At 38.4% G+C, this 17,362-nt stretch overlaps 1 protein-coding gene across 2 annotated transcripts; it reads right to left on the bottom strand.

Annotated features, from left to right (window-relative positions):
* Positions 1-9,712: 9,712 nt before the first annotated feature.
* LOC145077761 (heavy metal-associated isoprenylated plant protein 39-like) lies at positions 9,713-12,743 on the bottom strand. 2 transcript variants are annotated; one of them, XR_013693381.1, is made up of 5 exons: positions 11,937-12,743; positions 11,418-11,850; positions 10,737-10,831; positions 10,174-10,249; positions 9,713-10,088 (listed from the first exon to the last, which is right to left on the bottom strand). XR_013693381.1 is itself a non-coding variant. In XM_079023031.1 (4 exons), exons 2-4 carry the CDS (start codon positions 11,577-11,579, stop codon positions 9,949-9,951), a joined length of 378 nt encoding a protein of 125 aa, XP_078879157.1. In that variant the 5' UTR covers positions 11,580-11,850; positions 11,937-12,743; the 3' UTR covers positions 9,713-9,948. The 2 variants fall into 2 exon arrangements, 1 of the variants encoding a protein (XP_078879157.1); XM_079023031.1 differs by lacking the exon at positions 10,737-10,831.
* Positions 12,744-17,362: the final 4,619 nt, after the last annotated feature.

Here is a 17,362-nt window from a genome sequence, read left to right on the forward strand (position 1 = left end):
AGCCCTAAAACCCTTCCAAACCACAACTAGACTTTAGATATGGCTAAATGACTTCATGGAATGGACTTAGAACACTTTAGACATGAATTTTGGGGGATTTGTATGAGTTTACGGCCAAGTCATGAGCTTGGGCTGTAAACTCCTCAATCATGGGTGTAAACTCATTTTCAAGGTGTTAGAAAGCCATCCAACACCACCAAAAGCCTTGGAATAAATCATAGGACCAACCAAAAATAGTTTAAGGGCTTTAAACATAACAAAACCTCTCATATGAGAGTTTACGGCCATAGAACATGCTCCAAGGCCGTAAACTCCTAAAAACATGTCATATTATGCCCAAAAATCATTTCAAGGCTTGTAGGAATTTTTAGAATCACATATGATTAACTTTGGAACCTTAAAAACACATATTCAAAGGAGTATGAGAGTTTACGACCATAGGCTCCATGCCAAGGCCGTAAACTCCCTTAAGTATTGTCATTTGATGTTTTAAATTAATTCCAAGCCTTAGGAAAAATTATTCCAAGCATTCCCAAGTGATATTAGCCATTTGTGACCCATTAAGCACCATAAACCACCCCACCATGAGTTTACGGCCGTAAACTCATGGGGAATGGGTGTTATAGACCAAAAACTCTTGTATGAGTTTACTCTTGGGGAGTAAACTCAAATTCCAAGTCCCTAGTGCCATTACACGTCCGTAGATGTCACCCGGGTCCCTCCAAACACTTGTAATGGGGTGTTTCCGCGACTAAAAGTGTTTGTCCCTAACAATTAAATAATCTAAGTCCTAATTAGATACAAATGTGAATTTTTGCATTATACTTAGGAACCTCGTGCGTTTGCAAGCCCCGAACCAACGTTTAGCATCCTAAATCGTCACGTTTCTCGTCCGATGAGTTCATACCCCTACGCTCTTTCCGTGTTTTTCAATGTTTTCAGGGGGGAATACAAGCAAACTATAACTGTTTTCGAATTATAATATTGATATGTTTCAAATAATATCTGGCAAACTTATAAACACTTTTACTCCTTATGTATTATGCTGAGCATAAGGGATGATTTATCAATTACAACTAAAGTGGATTTTAGTTAAGAAAATAACCAAACTAATCAAATTATTATGAGAATAATTTGGGGTTCTTTAGTTCTCGTTTATCATGTACAGATATGTATATAAAGTTATTAGATAAACTATGTCTGATTCAGTTTATCTCTGTATCATTTGAATGTATTGCCAGATAGCTTCATTGTGTGTATCTATATTCACTGTATTATGTTTCATAATCTTTTATATGTTTGATATCGTATGAGAACCCCGTGAATAGTTTAGTACTAGTTTGTGAGTTAGTCACTACCCTTTATGGATGATCAGTAAATCCTCCTCGGAAGTGTAACCAGAGTCTCCTGGAGGGAGAGCGAGGAATTTGTGAATAGATCTATTCGGGACTGACAATCCCACACCTTAACTGCTAGCTACAGTTAGGCGGGCACGCCTGGGGTGACAAATTCTGGATATCGTCCGACGTCTGACAAGCGTCAAGGAGGTCTCGTTGTCGTATCAGCATGGTTACCCGACTCACAATATGTATTAATATAATTTTATTCATGGTATCGCTTTGGGTTTGGTTTTGACTTTGATTCGATTTCATATCTACTTTCTATCTATAGTTTCCATATCTAGTACGGGATGGTAGTCCCATGGTGTTCAGTTTATTGAACTTGTATCTAGTGCGGGATGTTATTCCTATGGTTTTCAGTATGTATATATCTTATATCTAGTACGGGATGATAGTCCCATGATTTCAAGCTATATCTAGTACGGGATGATAATCCCATGGTTCTGAATCTATAACTAGTCCGGGATGGTAGTCCCATGATATTCAATCTATATTTTCATGTATATCAAACTATCTTGTATCTAGTTCGGGATGTTAGTCCCAAGGTTTTCAGACTACTTTCTATCTACAGTTCGTGTATATTAAAGTATTTCATATCTAATTCGGGATAGTAATCCCATGATTTTCAATATATAGTTTTGTGTATTAAACTATACTCTGTGTTATTCAATCAATCTTGTATTTAGGAAAATATGGGATTTTCCTGGGGTTAACATATAACGCGTAATTGAACTGTAATGAAGGATAACTAAACTGTTTAACATAAAAAAATATGGGATTTTCTTGGATAACAGACCTTTTCGGAAAACTAAAGGAAATTGGTACATTTTTAGAAAACAAACATCTTATGAACTCACCAGCTTTATGCTGATTTTCAAACCGCTTGTATTCTCAGGTCCAAGTTAGACAGGTACCCGGCGATACCTTTTGGTGAAGACGGAGTGCTCAGAAGACCCGTCTCAACTTTTGTTTATATGATATATGTATAAAACTTGTACAATTTACTTTTGAAACAAATGTAAAACTTTCAAATATATGTAATGTAATGGTTGTTTACTGTGATTACTATGTACATTGGATTTGATTCTCAACGTGGAGTCAACCCCGGAAATGTTTCCGCCTTTGGTTTTCGGGGTGTGATAATATGATATCAGAGCCCTTGTTTATAGTGAACGGAGTATACCAAACCTTACATGGTATAAAACTATAAACACTAAAGGGCCTCAATGCTCTGAACTAAAAGTATCCTTCAAACTATAAGTATTTTCAAAAGAATACAAGTATACCGAACCGTCGAGATCCGTAACTACAAGTAGAACAAAACATAAGTAAATGGGTGTTGTACGCTACGGTTAAACCTAGGCAGTTATGTAGTCGTGTCTAGGATCAATATAGCCTGTCCAACTATATTCATTCGAGACACGGCCAACATGTGCTTGGGAGTGACTGTGGTATGCAGCATGCCTAAAACTTACCTAATATCCCAAACAACGAGTCGTCGCTGCAGCGAACCATGAAATACTATTGGAGTATTTCTCGAGTCGATCCTTGGTAGAAAGTTCTCGTATATGCGTTGTTCCTTGATCATTCCTCTAGCGATAAAATGTTCTGTCTTGATAACTCCTTCCTGCTTTATCGCTTTGTATGATGTTATATCTGTCTTGATGAGATATCCTCTGTTCCTTGTCTCTTGATTCAATTTAGAGGACTTATGACCCTCTCTTTCCTGATCTTTTTAGATCAAGATGCCTCCAAGAAAGAGACTCAGCTCAAAGAACAACAGAAACCCTCCTTCGCCACCACCTCCTCCTCAATTTGATCTTGCATCGCTTCAGACAGTTCTGACTGCTGCAATGGTAGCAGCCATGTCACAAATGAACCCTGGTAACTCAGGAGGTGGTCCCCAGCCCCAAAACCCAGAAGATAGCCAGGGACACCAAAAAGGGGGTTCCTATAAAGACTTCATGAATGCGAAGCCCACATCCTTTGATGGCACTGGAGGTGTCATTTCCCTCACCCGATGGTTCGAGAAAATCGAATCAATCTTTGAAATATGTGCCTGTTCGGAGTCTGACAAAGTAAAGTTTGCCGCCTACACCTTCCTTGACAAAGCCCTAACTTGGTGGAACGGCCGAGTCAAATCCTTGACTCTACCTGTAGCAAATGCTATGGGTAGGGAAGCTATGAAGGAACTTCTACTTGCAGAGTATTGCCCTCGAGGCGAAATACAAAAGCTAGAACACGAACTCTGGAACTTAAAGATGAAGGGTTTTGACATAGCCTCTTATACTTCAAGATTCGATGATCTGGCGTTACTCTGTCCGGGAATGGTTACCCCGGAGAGTAAAAAGATTGAGAGGTTCGTCTGGGGTTGACCCAGCCAACCAAAGGGATTGTCTTAGCTGCAAAGCCAGACACCTATGACAGCGCTAAATGTCTTGCGAAAATTCTGATCGATCACGAAGACAACTCTGATGAGGAGGCTACCACCCCCGAGCCAGTCACCAGTGGAGGCGGAAGCAAAAAGAAATTCTGGAACAAGCGGAAGGCCCAGAGTACGCAAGGGTTTTCTAAGAAACAACAAACAATAGCAGTCCATGCTGCTACTGCCCCTGTTGCTGTTTTAGCTGTCGGGTCCACGGCCCAAACTCCTACCAGTGGATACACCGGTACCCTTCCTTGGTGCAGTAAGTGCAACTACCATCACCGTATTCCTGGTCCATGTCGCGAAAGAATCTGTGACAACTGTGGCAATAAGGGCCACCTTGCTCGAACCTGCAGAAAACCAGCCAAATCAACAAACCAATCATCTGGAGCGGGAATCAGTCCGGCCTTTACAATTGTGGCGAAGTAGGGCACTTCAAAAGGAATTGCCCCAAAGCAGCTACAACCACTGATCCCTCTGTCGCTGCAGGTATACTCCTCTTTGACAATTTTTATACCTGCAACTCTTTTCAATATTAGAACAAAAAAAAGGGAAACCTGTTACCCATCCATTCGAACATTTTCTAAGCTCAATCCTTCATTTGTAATCGAAATGCGCACCATCGAGATAACTAACCAGTGAGATAGAGAGCACTAACTTCGTACCTATAGATTGTATCCTCAGTCCGGAGGATTATTCTGTTCCATTCGATTTAAATGGGGGAAACTCTTCACGAAATACTTTGATGCTATGTTTGACATGAAATGACCGAGTCCCATTCATGTTGTTATCCTTGGTTTCGAAAGGGTCACTCGTCTAGATCTTTTCCTCGACCCGGTTCTCGTGATCTTCGGCATCAAACCTTCGTATCATTCCATGCCTTAAAGCTCAAAAGTTTTTCCCGATATGAATTACCACGCATCCCTCGTTTCTGTGATCATCGAGAAATGGGAAGTTAACAGCTCTTTCCTCTAAATGTCTTTCCCGAAGGATTCCCGAGAATTTCTTCCGAACGTCTAGCTTAGTCCCACATCAGGCCTTTCGAGATCTTCATAGAAATCGATTCTGCAATCTTCAAATTTCGGATGCCCTTAGAGCTTGGTAACATCTATCCGGTACATCACGTCTCGAATCCTTAGAAGTACCTACCCGACGAAACCCTAGTGATTTCCTTTGAGGAAAACGAAGTCGTCCAGGGTTGAAACTTTCATGAGAAAATCAATCGAGATCATAGATTGAGAGAGAGTCAATGTACGAAACAAAGACACGTCCCGATAGTGAGAGTTCGCTGGAACGCCCAGCGGAGACCCGATCCCACTTGAGAACGTGAAGATTCGAGGCGACAAATCCATTCGTATGTCATTCCAATTCATGATCTATATCTTATTCTTTGAATTTCGGGACGAAATTCCCTCTAACGGGGGGATAATGTAACAACCCGAAGTTGTTCAACACCGAAAACCGTTCTACCCGAAAAATTCGCCGTTTATCAAATTCGTTCCGTTTTCGTTTTGGGTTAAGTTATTTAAACTTATATGTTTATTATAATCTAATGAGTGTCCAAACCCCTTAGGAACTCATGAAATTAGCCCAAAAATATTTATTTCAGAAATTTTAGAAATATCCTCGCCGGGTTACGGAAACTTAATCGGGTGCGACCTAAAACCCCGTTTAATGCCGGTATCGGGTAGAATTCCACCATGTCCAAGTTTTGAGACCTATATAAACATGTTTAAACATTCATTTGAAGATTTTTCTTCCTCTCTCTACTCTCTCTCTAACCTCTCTCCTAAATCTAAGTTCAAGGGTCCAAAACTCAATTTTAAGGCCTCAAATCTCTAAGGTACCTTCCTAAACTCATTGTGTATCATATTGGACCTTCAAATTCGAGATTTATTCATGATTTAGAGGCTTATATATGAGTTTACGGCCCAGGATGGTGCTTAGGCCGTAAACCCATATTTAAAGGGTTTTTAAGCCCTAAAACCCTTCCAAACTACAACTAGACTTTAGATATGGCTAAATGACTTCATGGAATGGACTTAGAACACTTTAGACATGAATTTTGGGGGATTTGTATGAGTTTACGGCCAAGTCATGAGCTTGGGCCGTAAACTCCTCAATCATGGGTGTAAACTCATTTTCAAGGTGTTAGAAAGCCATCCAACACCACCAAAAGCCTTGGAATAAATCATAGGACCAACCAAAAATAGTTTAAGGGCTTTAAACATAACAAAACCTCTCATATGAGAGTTTACAGCCATAGAACATGCTCCAAGGCCGTAAACTCCTAAAAACATGTCATATTATGCCCAAAAATCATTTCAAGGCTTGTAGGAATTTTTAGAATCACATATGATTAACTTTGGAACCTTAAAAACACATATTCAAAGGAGTATGAGAGTTTACGGCCATAGGCTCCATGCCAAGGACGTAAACTCCCTTAAGTATTGTCATTTGATGTTTTAAATTAATTCCAAGCCTTAGGAAAAATTATTCCAAGCATTCCCAAGTGATATTAGCCATTTGTGACCCATTAAGCACCATAAACCACCCCACCATGAGTTTACGGCCGTAAACTCATGGGGAATGGGTGTTATAGACCAAAAACTCTTGTATGAGTTTACTCTTGGGGAGTAAACTCAAATTCCAAGTCCCTAGTGCCATTACACGTCCGTAGATGTCACCCGGGTCCCTCCAAACACTTGTAATGGGGTGTTTCCGCGACTAAAAGTGTTTGTCCCTAACAATTAAATAATCTAAGTCCTAATTAGATACAAATGTGAATTTTTGCATTATACTTAGGAACCTCGTGCGTTTGCAAGCCCCGAACCAACGTTTAGCATCCTAAATCGTCACGTTTCTCGTCCGATGAGTTCATACCCCTACGCTCTTTCCGTGTTTTTCAATGTTTTCAGGGGGGAATACAAGCAAACTATAACTGTTTTCGAATTATAATATTGATATGTTTCAAATAATATCTGGCAAACTTATAAACACTTTTACTCCTTATGTATTATGCTGAGCATAAGGGATGATTTATCAATTACAACTAAAGTGGATTTTAGTTAAGAAAATAACCAAACTAATCAAATTATTATGAGAATAATTTGGGGTTCTTTAGTTCTCGTTTATCATGTACAGATATGTATATAAAGTTATTAGATAAACTATGTCTGATTCAGTTTATCTCTGTATCATTTGAATGTATTGCCAGATAGCTTCATTGTGTGTATCTATATTCACTGTATTATGTTTCATAATCTTTTATATGTTTGATATCGTATGAGAACCCCGTGAATAGTTTAGTACTAGTTTGTGAGTTAGTCACTACCCTTTATGGATGATCAGTAAATCCTCCTCGGAAGTGTAACCAGAGTCTCCTGGAGGGAGAGCGAGGAATTTGTGAATAGATCTATTCGGGACTGACAATCCCACACCTTAACTGCTAGCTACAGTTAGGCGGGCACGCCTGGGGTGACAAATTCTGGATATCGTCCGACGTCTGACAAGCGTCAAGGAGGTCTCGTTGTCGTATCAGCATGGTTACCCGACTCACAATATGTATTAATATAATTTTATTCATGGTATCGCTTTGGGTTTGGTTTTGACTTTGATTCGATTTCATATCTACTTTCTATCTATAGTTTCCATATCTAGTACGGGATGGTAGTCCCATGGTGTTCAGTTTATTGAACTTGTATCTAGTGCGGGATGTTATTCCTATGGTTTTCAGTATGTATATATCTTATATCTAGTACGGGATGATAGTCCCATGATTTCAAGCTATATCTAGTACGGGATGATAATCCCATGGTTCTGAATCTATAACTAGTCCGGGATGGTAGTCCCATGATATTCAATCTATATTTTCATGTATATCAAACTATCTTGTATCTAGTTCGGGATGTTAGTCCCAAGGTTTTCAGACTACTTTCTATCTACAGTTCGTGTATATTAAAGTATTTCATATCTAATTCGGGATAGTAATCCCATGATTTTCAATATATAGTTTTGTGTATTAAACTATACTCTGTGTTATTCAATCAATCTTGTATTTAGGAAAATATGGGATTTTCCTGGGGTTAACATATAACGCATAATTGAACTGTAATGAAGGATAACTAAACTGTTTAACATAAGAAAATATGAGATTTTCTTGGATAACAGACCTTTTCGGAAAACTAAAGGAAATTGGTACATTTTCAGAAAACAAACATCTTATGAACTCACCAGCTTTATGCTGATTTTCAAACCGCTTGTATTCTCAGGTCCCAGTTAGACAGGTACCTGGCGATATCTTTTGGTGAAGACGGAGTGCTCAGAAGACTCGTCTCAACTTTTGTTTATATGATATATGTATAAAACTTGTACAATTTACTTTTGAAACAAATGTAAAACTTTCAAATATATGTAATGTAATGGTTGTTTACTGTGATTACTATGTACATTGGATTTGATTCTCAACGTGGAGTCAACCCCGGAAATGTTTCCGCCTTTGGTTTTCGGGGTGTGACAATATGATATGTTTATTGTGTGCTGGTACTTTGGGGGAACTCAGTAAGCGTTGGCTTACAATTTTAGTTTTGTTTCAGGTACTTAAGAGGATTGTGGCAAGGCGAAGACATGACCTTACACATCCTAATTTTTATGTTGTTTATCTTGGGAGACTCTGTTTTTTGAATAATGTTTAAAAACAATGGTTATGTAAACATTTCATTTAGTAAATGGGTTGTTTTGAAAAGTTTAAATTCGTTGTGATTTTTGAGATGTTACATTTGTGTAGGAAACTTAAATGGCATGGTTGTGATCCATTTAATGCTTGAGCATCATCTAGATATCGTTTATGATAAGATTGTGATTCAGGTCATAAAAGGTGTTGATCTCAAATATACAACAACTTGGAGAATGGTTTATAACATGGACCTTTCAAGCAATAAACTTAAGGGAGAAATATTGGTCGAGCTAACTACACTTTCTACGTTGGTAGGTTTGAATTTGTCTAATAATCATCTGAGTGGGGGTATACTAGACAACATTGGAAACATGACACAGTTATTTTCTCTTGGTTTCTCAAAAAACAAGTTGAACGGGAGGATCCCTTCGATCATGGCATCTTTGAACTTTTTAAGCCATTTGAATTTGTCAAACAACATGTCAGGACAAATTCTGATAGGAAATCAACTGCAGACACTTACCGGTCCATCAATATATGTTGGGAACAAACATCTATGTGGACCTCCATTGCCAAACAGTTGCTCAAATCATCAAGATCCAACAACAACAAGCAAGAAGAAACACAAAGTAGCTAAGCAAACCAAAGTATGGTTGCTTTATGTGGACATAATGAGTGGTTTTGCAACAGGGTTTTTTGTGACATTCAAGTTTTTGTAAGTTTCTCTTTTAGCCCCTAATGCAAATTTCTTTCAAAATTAGTCCCTTGGTTAGTACATGGGGTGTACTCAATGGGTACACTTAGCGTACTAGCCATAAAAGTGGTCGTGGGACTTAACCACGTACGCAGGGCGTACGTAAGGCTGAGACAAACCATAATATTTAGGATTTTCACCCTATTTAAACCTCATTATAGCCTCATTTGGAAATGTTAACCGGCCTACACCTCTCCTTGTCCTAGAAAACGAAACCCTTGAGTGTTTTGGTGAGTTTTTAGTTTGACAAAGAGATTTTGGTGTCTTAAGGTGAAGAAGAAGAAGAGGAGCACTTGAGCAGATTGTTTGAGCTTGTGGATCCAGGATCACCTCCACATTGGAAGCTTTTTGAGGTAAATTTAAACATTATAAGAACCTTTTGTCCTAAATTAAATACAAATGTAGCTAAAAATACTAGGATAATGCAAAAAATATATATATGAGTAAATATAGCAATATCATCCATGTGTATCACGAATTAATCCAAAGCCTATCCCATACACATGTACCTACTACATCTTTCCTTTTACATTGACCATTCTCCACATGAGTTCTTGAAAGTATTGCAATATACATGTATGTACCTAATGCATCTTTTCTTGTACGTTTCCATTATTGTTTAAGACCTCCGATATAACACAATCACCGGGATACTCTTCTAGAATTTCAAGATTGATGGCCCTGCAATGAGCTTCTACCAACCTTTGGCTGGTCCAATGGTCACTATATCTGCATGACAATACTTTTTAATATTTCCGATCATAACGAATGGATCAACGTCCCCAGTCACCGTCATTTCCTTTTCATTCATGTCAAAAGCTATGGACTCAATCCCTGTATATATTTCAAAACAAAGTTTAGTCGAACATATGGTACTCAAGTGAAAATACAGGAAAAACAAAACAAACATAATATTAACCTGAAAGGCTGGAAACTGCCTTCATAACCTTCAGTTTTTCTTTATGATCGTGTACATCCACTTTGACAACAACTTTCTGCAATGGAATACAAATTAATTACAACCAACCATGAAAGTTAAACTCGAGAATGAATTTAAACGAGGCTAAAACGAGTAAGTTTGGTTTTATTTTGGGAACATGGTTTTAGGCTTTCTTCTGCAGATAGAGACAACATGTTCTCATCTGTAATAGATAGGTTCAGAAGCAATTCTATTTACCTCTCCTAATTTTTTACTTCAGTTTTTGGACCATAGGTATATGATCCCACAAGTCAACAAGTTTTTTTTTTATGAAATCTCCAATTGAATATGTAGAGAATTAATTCACAAAAGTATTATATGTTGGAATGTTATGTGACAAAAGTCTTTTTCTTTTTGAAGTACTTATGCAGTTTCTGTAAAAAAATCAATTTTCAGAAAAACAATTTAATAATTTTTATAATTATCTGAATTCATTGTCATTAAATTATAAATGAAGCAGATAACTACTTATATTATGAAAGTAGGGCAATTTTGTCATTTACCATAAATAAATGTCAAATCCTTTGAAAGATTTACAAACCAGATCCAAATGAATGGACTTCAGTTCTATTCCAAATCCTGAGGGTGTCCAAGAAAACTAACCAAACCAAAAACCAAGTAACCAAAAATAAAAAAAATAAAATAAAATAAAAACGTATTTATTTGGAAAAACCGGCGGTTGGTAAGATTTGGAACCTCTAATGTGTTTGGTTGGTTGGATTTGAAAGATCCTACCAACCAAACACAAATCCTTCATCCTTCCGGTACCAAATCACTTGACAAGTTCTGAATCCCGCAACACAAACACCGCTTAAGAAGTTAAATGATGGTGGAAGAAACTGCTAACAGGAAATAAGCCTTAAAAAAAAAAAAAAAAAAAAAAAAAAAAAAAAAAAAAAAAAACACTACAATAGTAGGCAAAGCAGCAGGGAAATGGAGGCAATTCCATAATGGTCAAATATAAGGGAATACTGAGAAAACCAAAAACTTGTGAACATCTCACTACATTATTGAGACTAAAGTGATTCCTCTACCATTTACCTAATCATAATGGTAGAATCAAGGGATTAGTGGGAAACGATGGAAATGTCATTTTGTAGACTTCAGTTTTCACTTTTCAAAAAAGTACATGTTACCGCTGATTAATAAATGAGAACATGCAAAAGAATAAGTTTCCTACAGACCTGTAGGTAGTAGTAAGGCCGCCATAAGATCTCGACAGAAGACTTTGAATCATGTGGTCGGATTGTAAATGTGTTTGAACCATCTTCATTTTCCTTGTCCCAAAATAATTCTGAGCAATCTGTTGTGTGTCTCAGTGAACATATCCTACGATTGACACACATCCAACATATTCAGGATCTGCTGGTGCTTCACTAGACCCCTGCCAAGGCGCAGATAGAGTATCTTCATCTACCTCCTGCCTGATGATTATATTTATACGTGGATGTCTTGCTTTGGTAACGATGCATATTACGAACCCACAAAAGTCTTTGTACCAATCATATGGAAGACGCCGTGTAAATGTTGTCCCCCTAAACAGCCTACCTACAAACCCCCTTGGAATCATCTGATGATCAAGCGTGACACTGATAAAGTGATCTTCAAGAGCATGTCCTTGCCATGGAAAACACATTCAATTATTCTTCTTTATGGGTTTTATATGAAGAGTGAAATTCCAAAAACATAAAGATAAAGCAAACCTGGAGCATGGAGTGTAGTAATATGTTACAAACAAGTGGACCAAGATTGTTCGGCCCCCAAAGTGAAACCTTCCACAACCATATACAGTTTGAAGTATCTCCAAAGCTTTCAAGTGAGCTACAACCATCCGCTATAACAACAGCTATACTTGATGGCAGATCTGACAATTCTACAAGGCCTGTGCACCATGACACATCCACCATTTGAGCCGAGGAAGTCGCCAGCGACTAAAACTTAATCGTGAAAACTTATTTCCTTTTAGATTGAGTTCTTCCAAGTTGGGAAACTCCCAAACAGCAGAGTCAATGTCTTCATCTCCCAGACTGCAGTACCGGAGATTTAACTTTCTTAAGCCTCTGGGAAAAAACCGTAACACTGTTTTGTTGTTGCGAGGTAAACAAGGCTCCTCTAAACAACATTCTTCTACATCAACCAGGTCCTCTGCTGGGTTTTTAATTTCTGTGTCACCACCACATGTCCAACAAGTAACAACAAAGTTTGAAGAATACTTTTTGTAGGATGCAACTTCTTTCCCACTAATATTCGAATGAAGATGCAGTAGACCGCTCCTTTTGTGTTGGATCCCCAAGAGCTTAAAAAGTTTGGGGCAATCTGATAATGAAAGGGTCTCGAGTTTCTTTAGTCGCTTAATGGGTGGAAATATCTTAAGAGCGGAACAAAATTCTACAGATAGGAAAACAAGCCTTTCCAACTGTCCAATTGATGGCTGAATCTTTTTTAAACGCCGGCATCCACGAAGAATGACTCTTTCAAGATTTGGAATTTCACCAAAATCTGGTGTCATGATTAGGTAATTCAATCTAACAAGTTCCAAGATTTTCAGATTTGGCAGATTCTGTTGCATAAAAGTGCAAACAAGTCAGTATATCAAGGTAATAAGAATTTAAAGTAAAATTCAAAATTATATACACGTGAAACAAGTCAAAACATATGAATTATATATTAGAAAAAAAAGTATAATATTTGCAAAGTTTGGAATTCAGGCGGTCCCCCATTAAAAATACATAAAGCTGGGACTAAACCATTCGACCAGCTATTTATTTGGTTTCACCGGAAAATCAAAGAACAACGTAATCCAAATAACCAGTTTTAACAAATGAACTGGACACGTTATTTAGTTGACCTGAATCGTGAACACCTCTAACTTGAAGAAGGGAGATTCCTATTTGACATGATGTGGATTTTTTTAAACAACCCTTTAATATGACAGGTCTTTTTGGCCGTGTTTATCAGCACCACAAATATGTTGGTGATTTGTATTACCAATGCGTATTTAAATGTAATTGATTAATTAGTTGACCAAATACAATCTTGATGAACATTAAACAAGTAAGGGAGGTGCGGAATGCACACTTGTTTGAGTTTGTTCAAGATTCAAAGTACATTGTCATTTAGGGGCGAAGCACTAAATGAACGGGAGTCCGGGGGCAGCGCCCCTGGTAGCGGGGTCCAAGCCCCTGTCTGGGGTCAAGCTGGAAATTTTTTATTTGGGTGCACGAGGAACAAATGTCCAGGTACCATTCTTGAGTAGTGTTGCATATTCATCAGCAATGGCTTGTTGCCAATGAGGTTGTTTAACAGCAGCCGAGAAGGTCTTTGGTTCCTGTTCAGATGTAGTGGTTGTGTGAAAAGCTGCTGGATCAAATCGGGTCGTTTGTTTTGGATTCTATCGGAGCATAGCTGCTCTAACTCGGGTTGCAAAGGTGTCGGTTGGGGCATCGGTAGTTGGCAATGATGACAGATTCATAGCCTGACCAGTTCTGGTCTGTCTGCTGCGAGCATATGTGAAACGAAGGGGAGGAGCAGCAGCAGTCGGTGTCACTAGAGAAGGAGGTAATGTAGTAGCTGGTGGTGTTTGTGGTGAGGAAGTTAATGTAGTAGCTGGTGGTGGTGAGTCATCGTCAATAGTGGGAAGTGGGTAGGTGGAGATATAAGGGTCAGATGTGGAGGGTGTAGGCTTTATAGTGACAGGTATCAAAAAGGGAAAGTGGTTTTCGTGAAAACGAACATGACAAGAGATGTAAATCTTGTCTGTGGTTGGATCAAAACACCGATACCCATGACGAGAGGATCTATACTCAAGAAAGACACAAGGGGTGGAGCGAAAATCCATCTTATGACTTATGTTGGTTATAAGGCCGAAGATGCGGAAAGCATTGACACCCGAAAATCTTTAAAAAAAGAAAAATCAGAGGGTCATGAAAAGATGGACTCAAAGGATGAGGTATTAGAGGTGGTTCGAGATGGCATTCGATTGATAAGATAAACTGCAGTGTCAAATGCAAAACCCGATTGAGCGAGAAGGGTCAGGCCAGTTTCAACATGTCGATGGCGTCGCTCAACCAGGCCGTTTTGTTCACTTGTATGAGCGCAAGACAACCGATGAATGATGCAAAGAGAGCTAAAAACTAAAGAAGTTTTCGAAACTCACCCTCCCCCCACCCCCCAACTCAGTTTGAACCGACTTAAGCTTGGTTGAAAACTGACATTGAACAACTGCAACAAATTGTTTGAAAATCTCAAAAGCATCAGATCTGCGTTTAAAAGGGAAGATTCACATAAAGCGGTAAAAGTCATCAACAAACAACAAGAAATAATTGTGACCGTCACAAGAGGTCACAGGTGCCGAACCCCAGACATCACACACGATAAGATCTAAAATATGTTTGCGATTAAAATTGGAAGAAGATAAATGAAGCTTGCAAGATTTCCCAATATGACATGAATTACAAAAAGCATCAGACATTTTATGAGAAACAGGAAGACAATACATAGAACACATAAAATTGAAAAGTTGTGAATGAGGGTGCCCCATCCGTTGATGCCAAATGTCAGAAGGGGCTTTAAAAGTAGTGAGCGCAACTTTGGGAAGACTCTGAAGAGACGGAAGACGGATAGAGTAAAGACCATGAGGTTAGTTTTGGTAGTATTGTCCTTCACAACAAAAAAAAAGTGAAACTCAAAGAAAACATCATTGTCAAGACAAAATTGTTGAACTAAAAGAAGATTCTTTTGATTGTTGGAACATGAAGAATATTGTATAATGAAAAGGTTTTAGAAGTTGAATAAAAACGAGTAGATCCAATATGTAAAATAGATAAACCTGTACCATTGCCGACATCAAGAGAATCCTCCCCAAAGTAAGGAGTGTGACTGTCAAGAGAGGACAGATCATGAGAGACATGATTGTTAGAGCCCGTATCACGAAGCCATGTAGTGGTTTGAGAGTAATTTTCAGCAAAGTTAGCAGTTGGCTGTTGATGAAGACGAATGGTGATGGGGTCACGGTTAGGACATTGAGAGAGAATATGTCCAATTCCACAACGGTTGCATGCAACATAGACCGTGTTTTTGTGTAGAAGCCCAAGAGAATTGGTTATGAGTTCCTCCTGATGATTGAGAATAGCTACCGCTACCACAAAGATTGTTTGAGCCGCAACCTCGAGAAGATGAAGACCAGTTGGCGTCAAATGATTGATGTAATGTGGAAGGGGCTGGTTGAAGTTGAAGACCCAATTGTGACACGAGTTGTTGAAGAGCTTGTAATGTATCAGGTGCAGATGAAGATGCAGTAGTGGAGCGGGTTTTCGCTGTGGTGGCAAAAGCTTGAACCGGTGTTACAGTGGGCATATTTTTCTTGACCATGAAGTCATGGTCAGCGAGGAGCCCGTTCAATTCTAGGAAAGAGGTGGGAACTTGCCGAGTAAGAAGGGTGGTAGGGTAGGAGTGGGACATGGAATAGGCTCGTTATAGAGAGAGCCAAAGATCCTTTGTTGTCGTTCCTTGTGCATGAAGATAAGATGCTTCAGAGATGGTATATAACAGGAGTGTGTGCACATAGGCATCATTGGCCAGCCATGCAACGTAAGACGGGTTCGGTATGGGTTTAGTAGCGGCTTTGTCTGTGGCCGGTAGGGTAGGAGTGGGACATGGAATAGTGTCATCAACATAATGAAAAAGACTGTTGCTAAATACAAAAGGCTGGATCATTGTTTTCTAGAAACCATAATTGTTAGGAGAGAGGGTAAAAGGAAACTTATGAGAGTTATGTGAGGTCTTCTCGATTGTAGAGAAGGGAGTAATGGTCGTCGATATAATCATTTATGAAGAACGATACCTTACAGACAGATCTAATTGTTAGTGGCTAGGGTTGTAACCCTAGGAGGATCCGACTATGGTAGGCTCTGATACCACAATAAATGTGATGTAAACGTATTGTATTACTGATGATAACATAATACATGAGGGATATATATATATATATATATATATATATATATATATATATATATATATATATATATATACACACACTAAAATATAAGTACATAGTAGACCCTATACTAATATAACTTGTCTAATAACCCTTATCTAAAACCAGTTTTGTGATAATTTAGAGACAGTTTGGAAACTGCCTTGTGACAGTTTCATGTCGGTTTTCAGAAAATCATAACAATCTCATTCTTTGTTCTTGCATTTTTCCCGAGTCTTATCCAATTGAGATTTCGGGAGTACCATTGAAATACTTCAATTTGAAAGTGTTTTCATGGTTCTCGAATTCCAAACAATCTTTTATCCCTAAATTCTAACAAAATACAGAAGGTTATCTTTTATATTCAATTAAGATTAGTATTTCCTTAATAGTTATCTTTTTATATTGGTATGTTTTTGTTTTTGGTAAGTAGGATTTGACAAACATTATAAGTATGGTCTGACGATTGATTTTATGATTATGAAATAAACATTTTGAGTCTTAGACTTTTCTAGACCACTGTTTTCGAGTTACCCGGTACATTTTTGGTTTTTTTGTGCTTCTTTTTTTATAGTTCGTATCAAATTGGTATTAGAGCAACGATTCTGGCAGAATCATTGTTAATTCAAGAACTATTTCATTGGAAATATTGTTCATGATGATCTGTTCATCAGAAGAATTGTTGACACGACACTGTTCACAGCGGATTCTCATATCGAGATGTCCAACAGCACATCAAAAGTTGACAATCCATACAGAGGCTGAAGCAACTAGGAAGGAAAATTCTCAGCAATTTGGGGATATTCTGAAAGCCATCAACAACTTGACTGTGGCAGAGGATAGTCAAAAATGGAACAAGGATTCTGAAGTCAAGGAACCCTCATTAGAGTTTGGATCCTTGGATTCTCGGATGATGAAGATTCATGCACAAGGAAAATGCATGAGGAAGACAAGGCCAAGGGCCAAGGTCATCTCGTGGATGATTTCAAGAAACTGAAGGAACCTATCTTTGAAGGGGACGATGCTTATGGTTGGATCTACCGTATGACTCGCCCCGGCACACACCATGAAGACCCGAGGTGGTTCGATAACAGTTTCCAGATTTCAACCTTGAGGACAAGGTGCTTGTTTGGGTGGGGAGTAATGATAAAA

Source organism: Lactuca serriola, unplaced genomic scaffold (assembly GCF_051521515.1).
Source record: "Lactuca serriola cultivar US96UC23 unplaced genomic scaffold, Lser_US96UC23_V15 Lser_V15_Un014, whole genome shotgun sequence".
Classification (NCBI taxonomy): domain Eukaryota; kingdom Viridiplantae; phylum Streptophyta; class Magnoliopsida; order Asterales; family Asteraceae; genus Lactuca; species Lactuca serriola.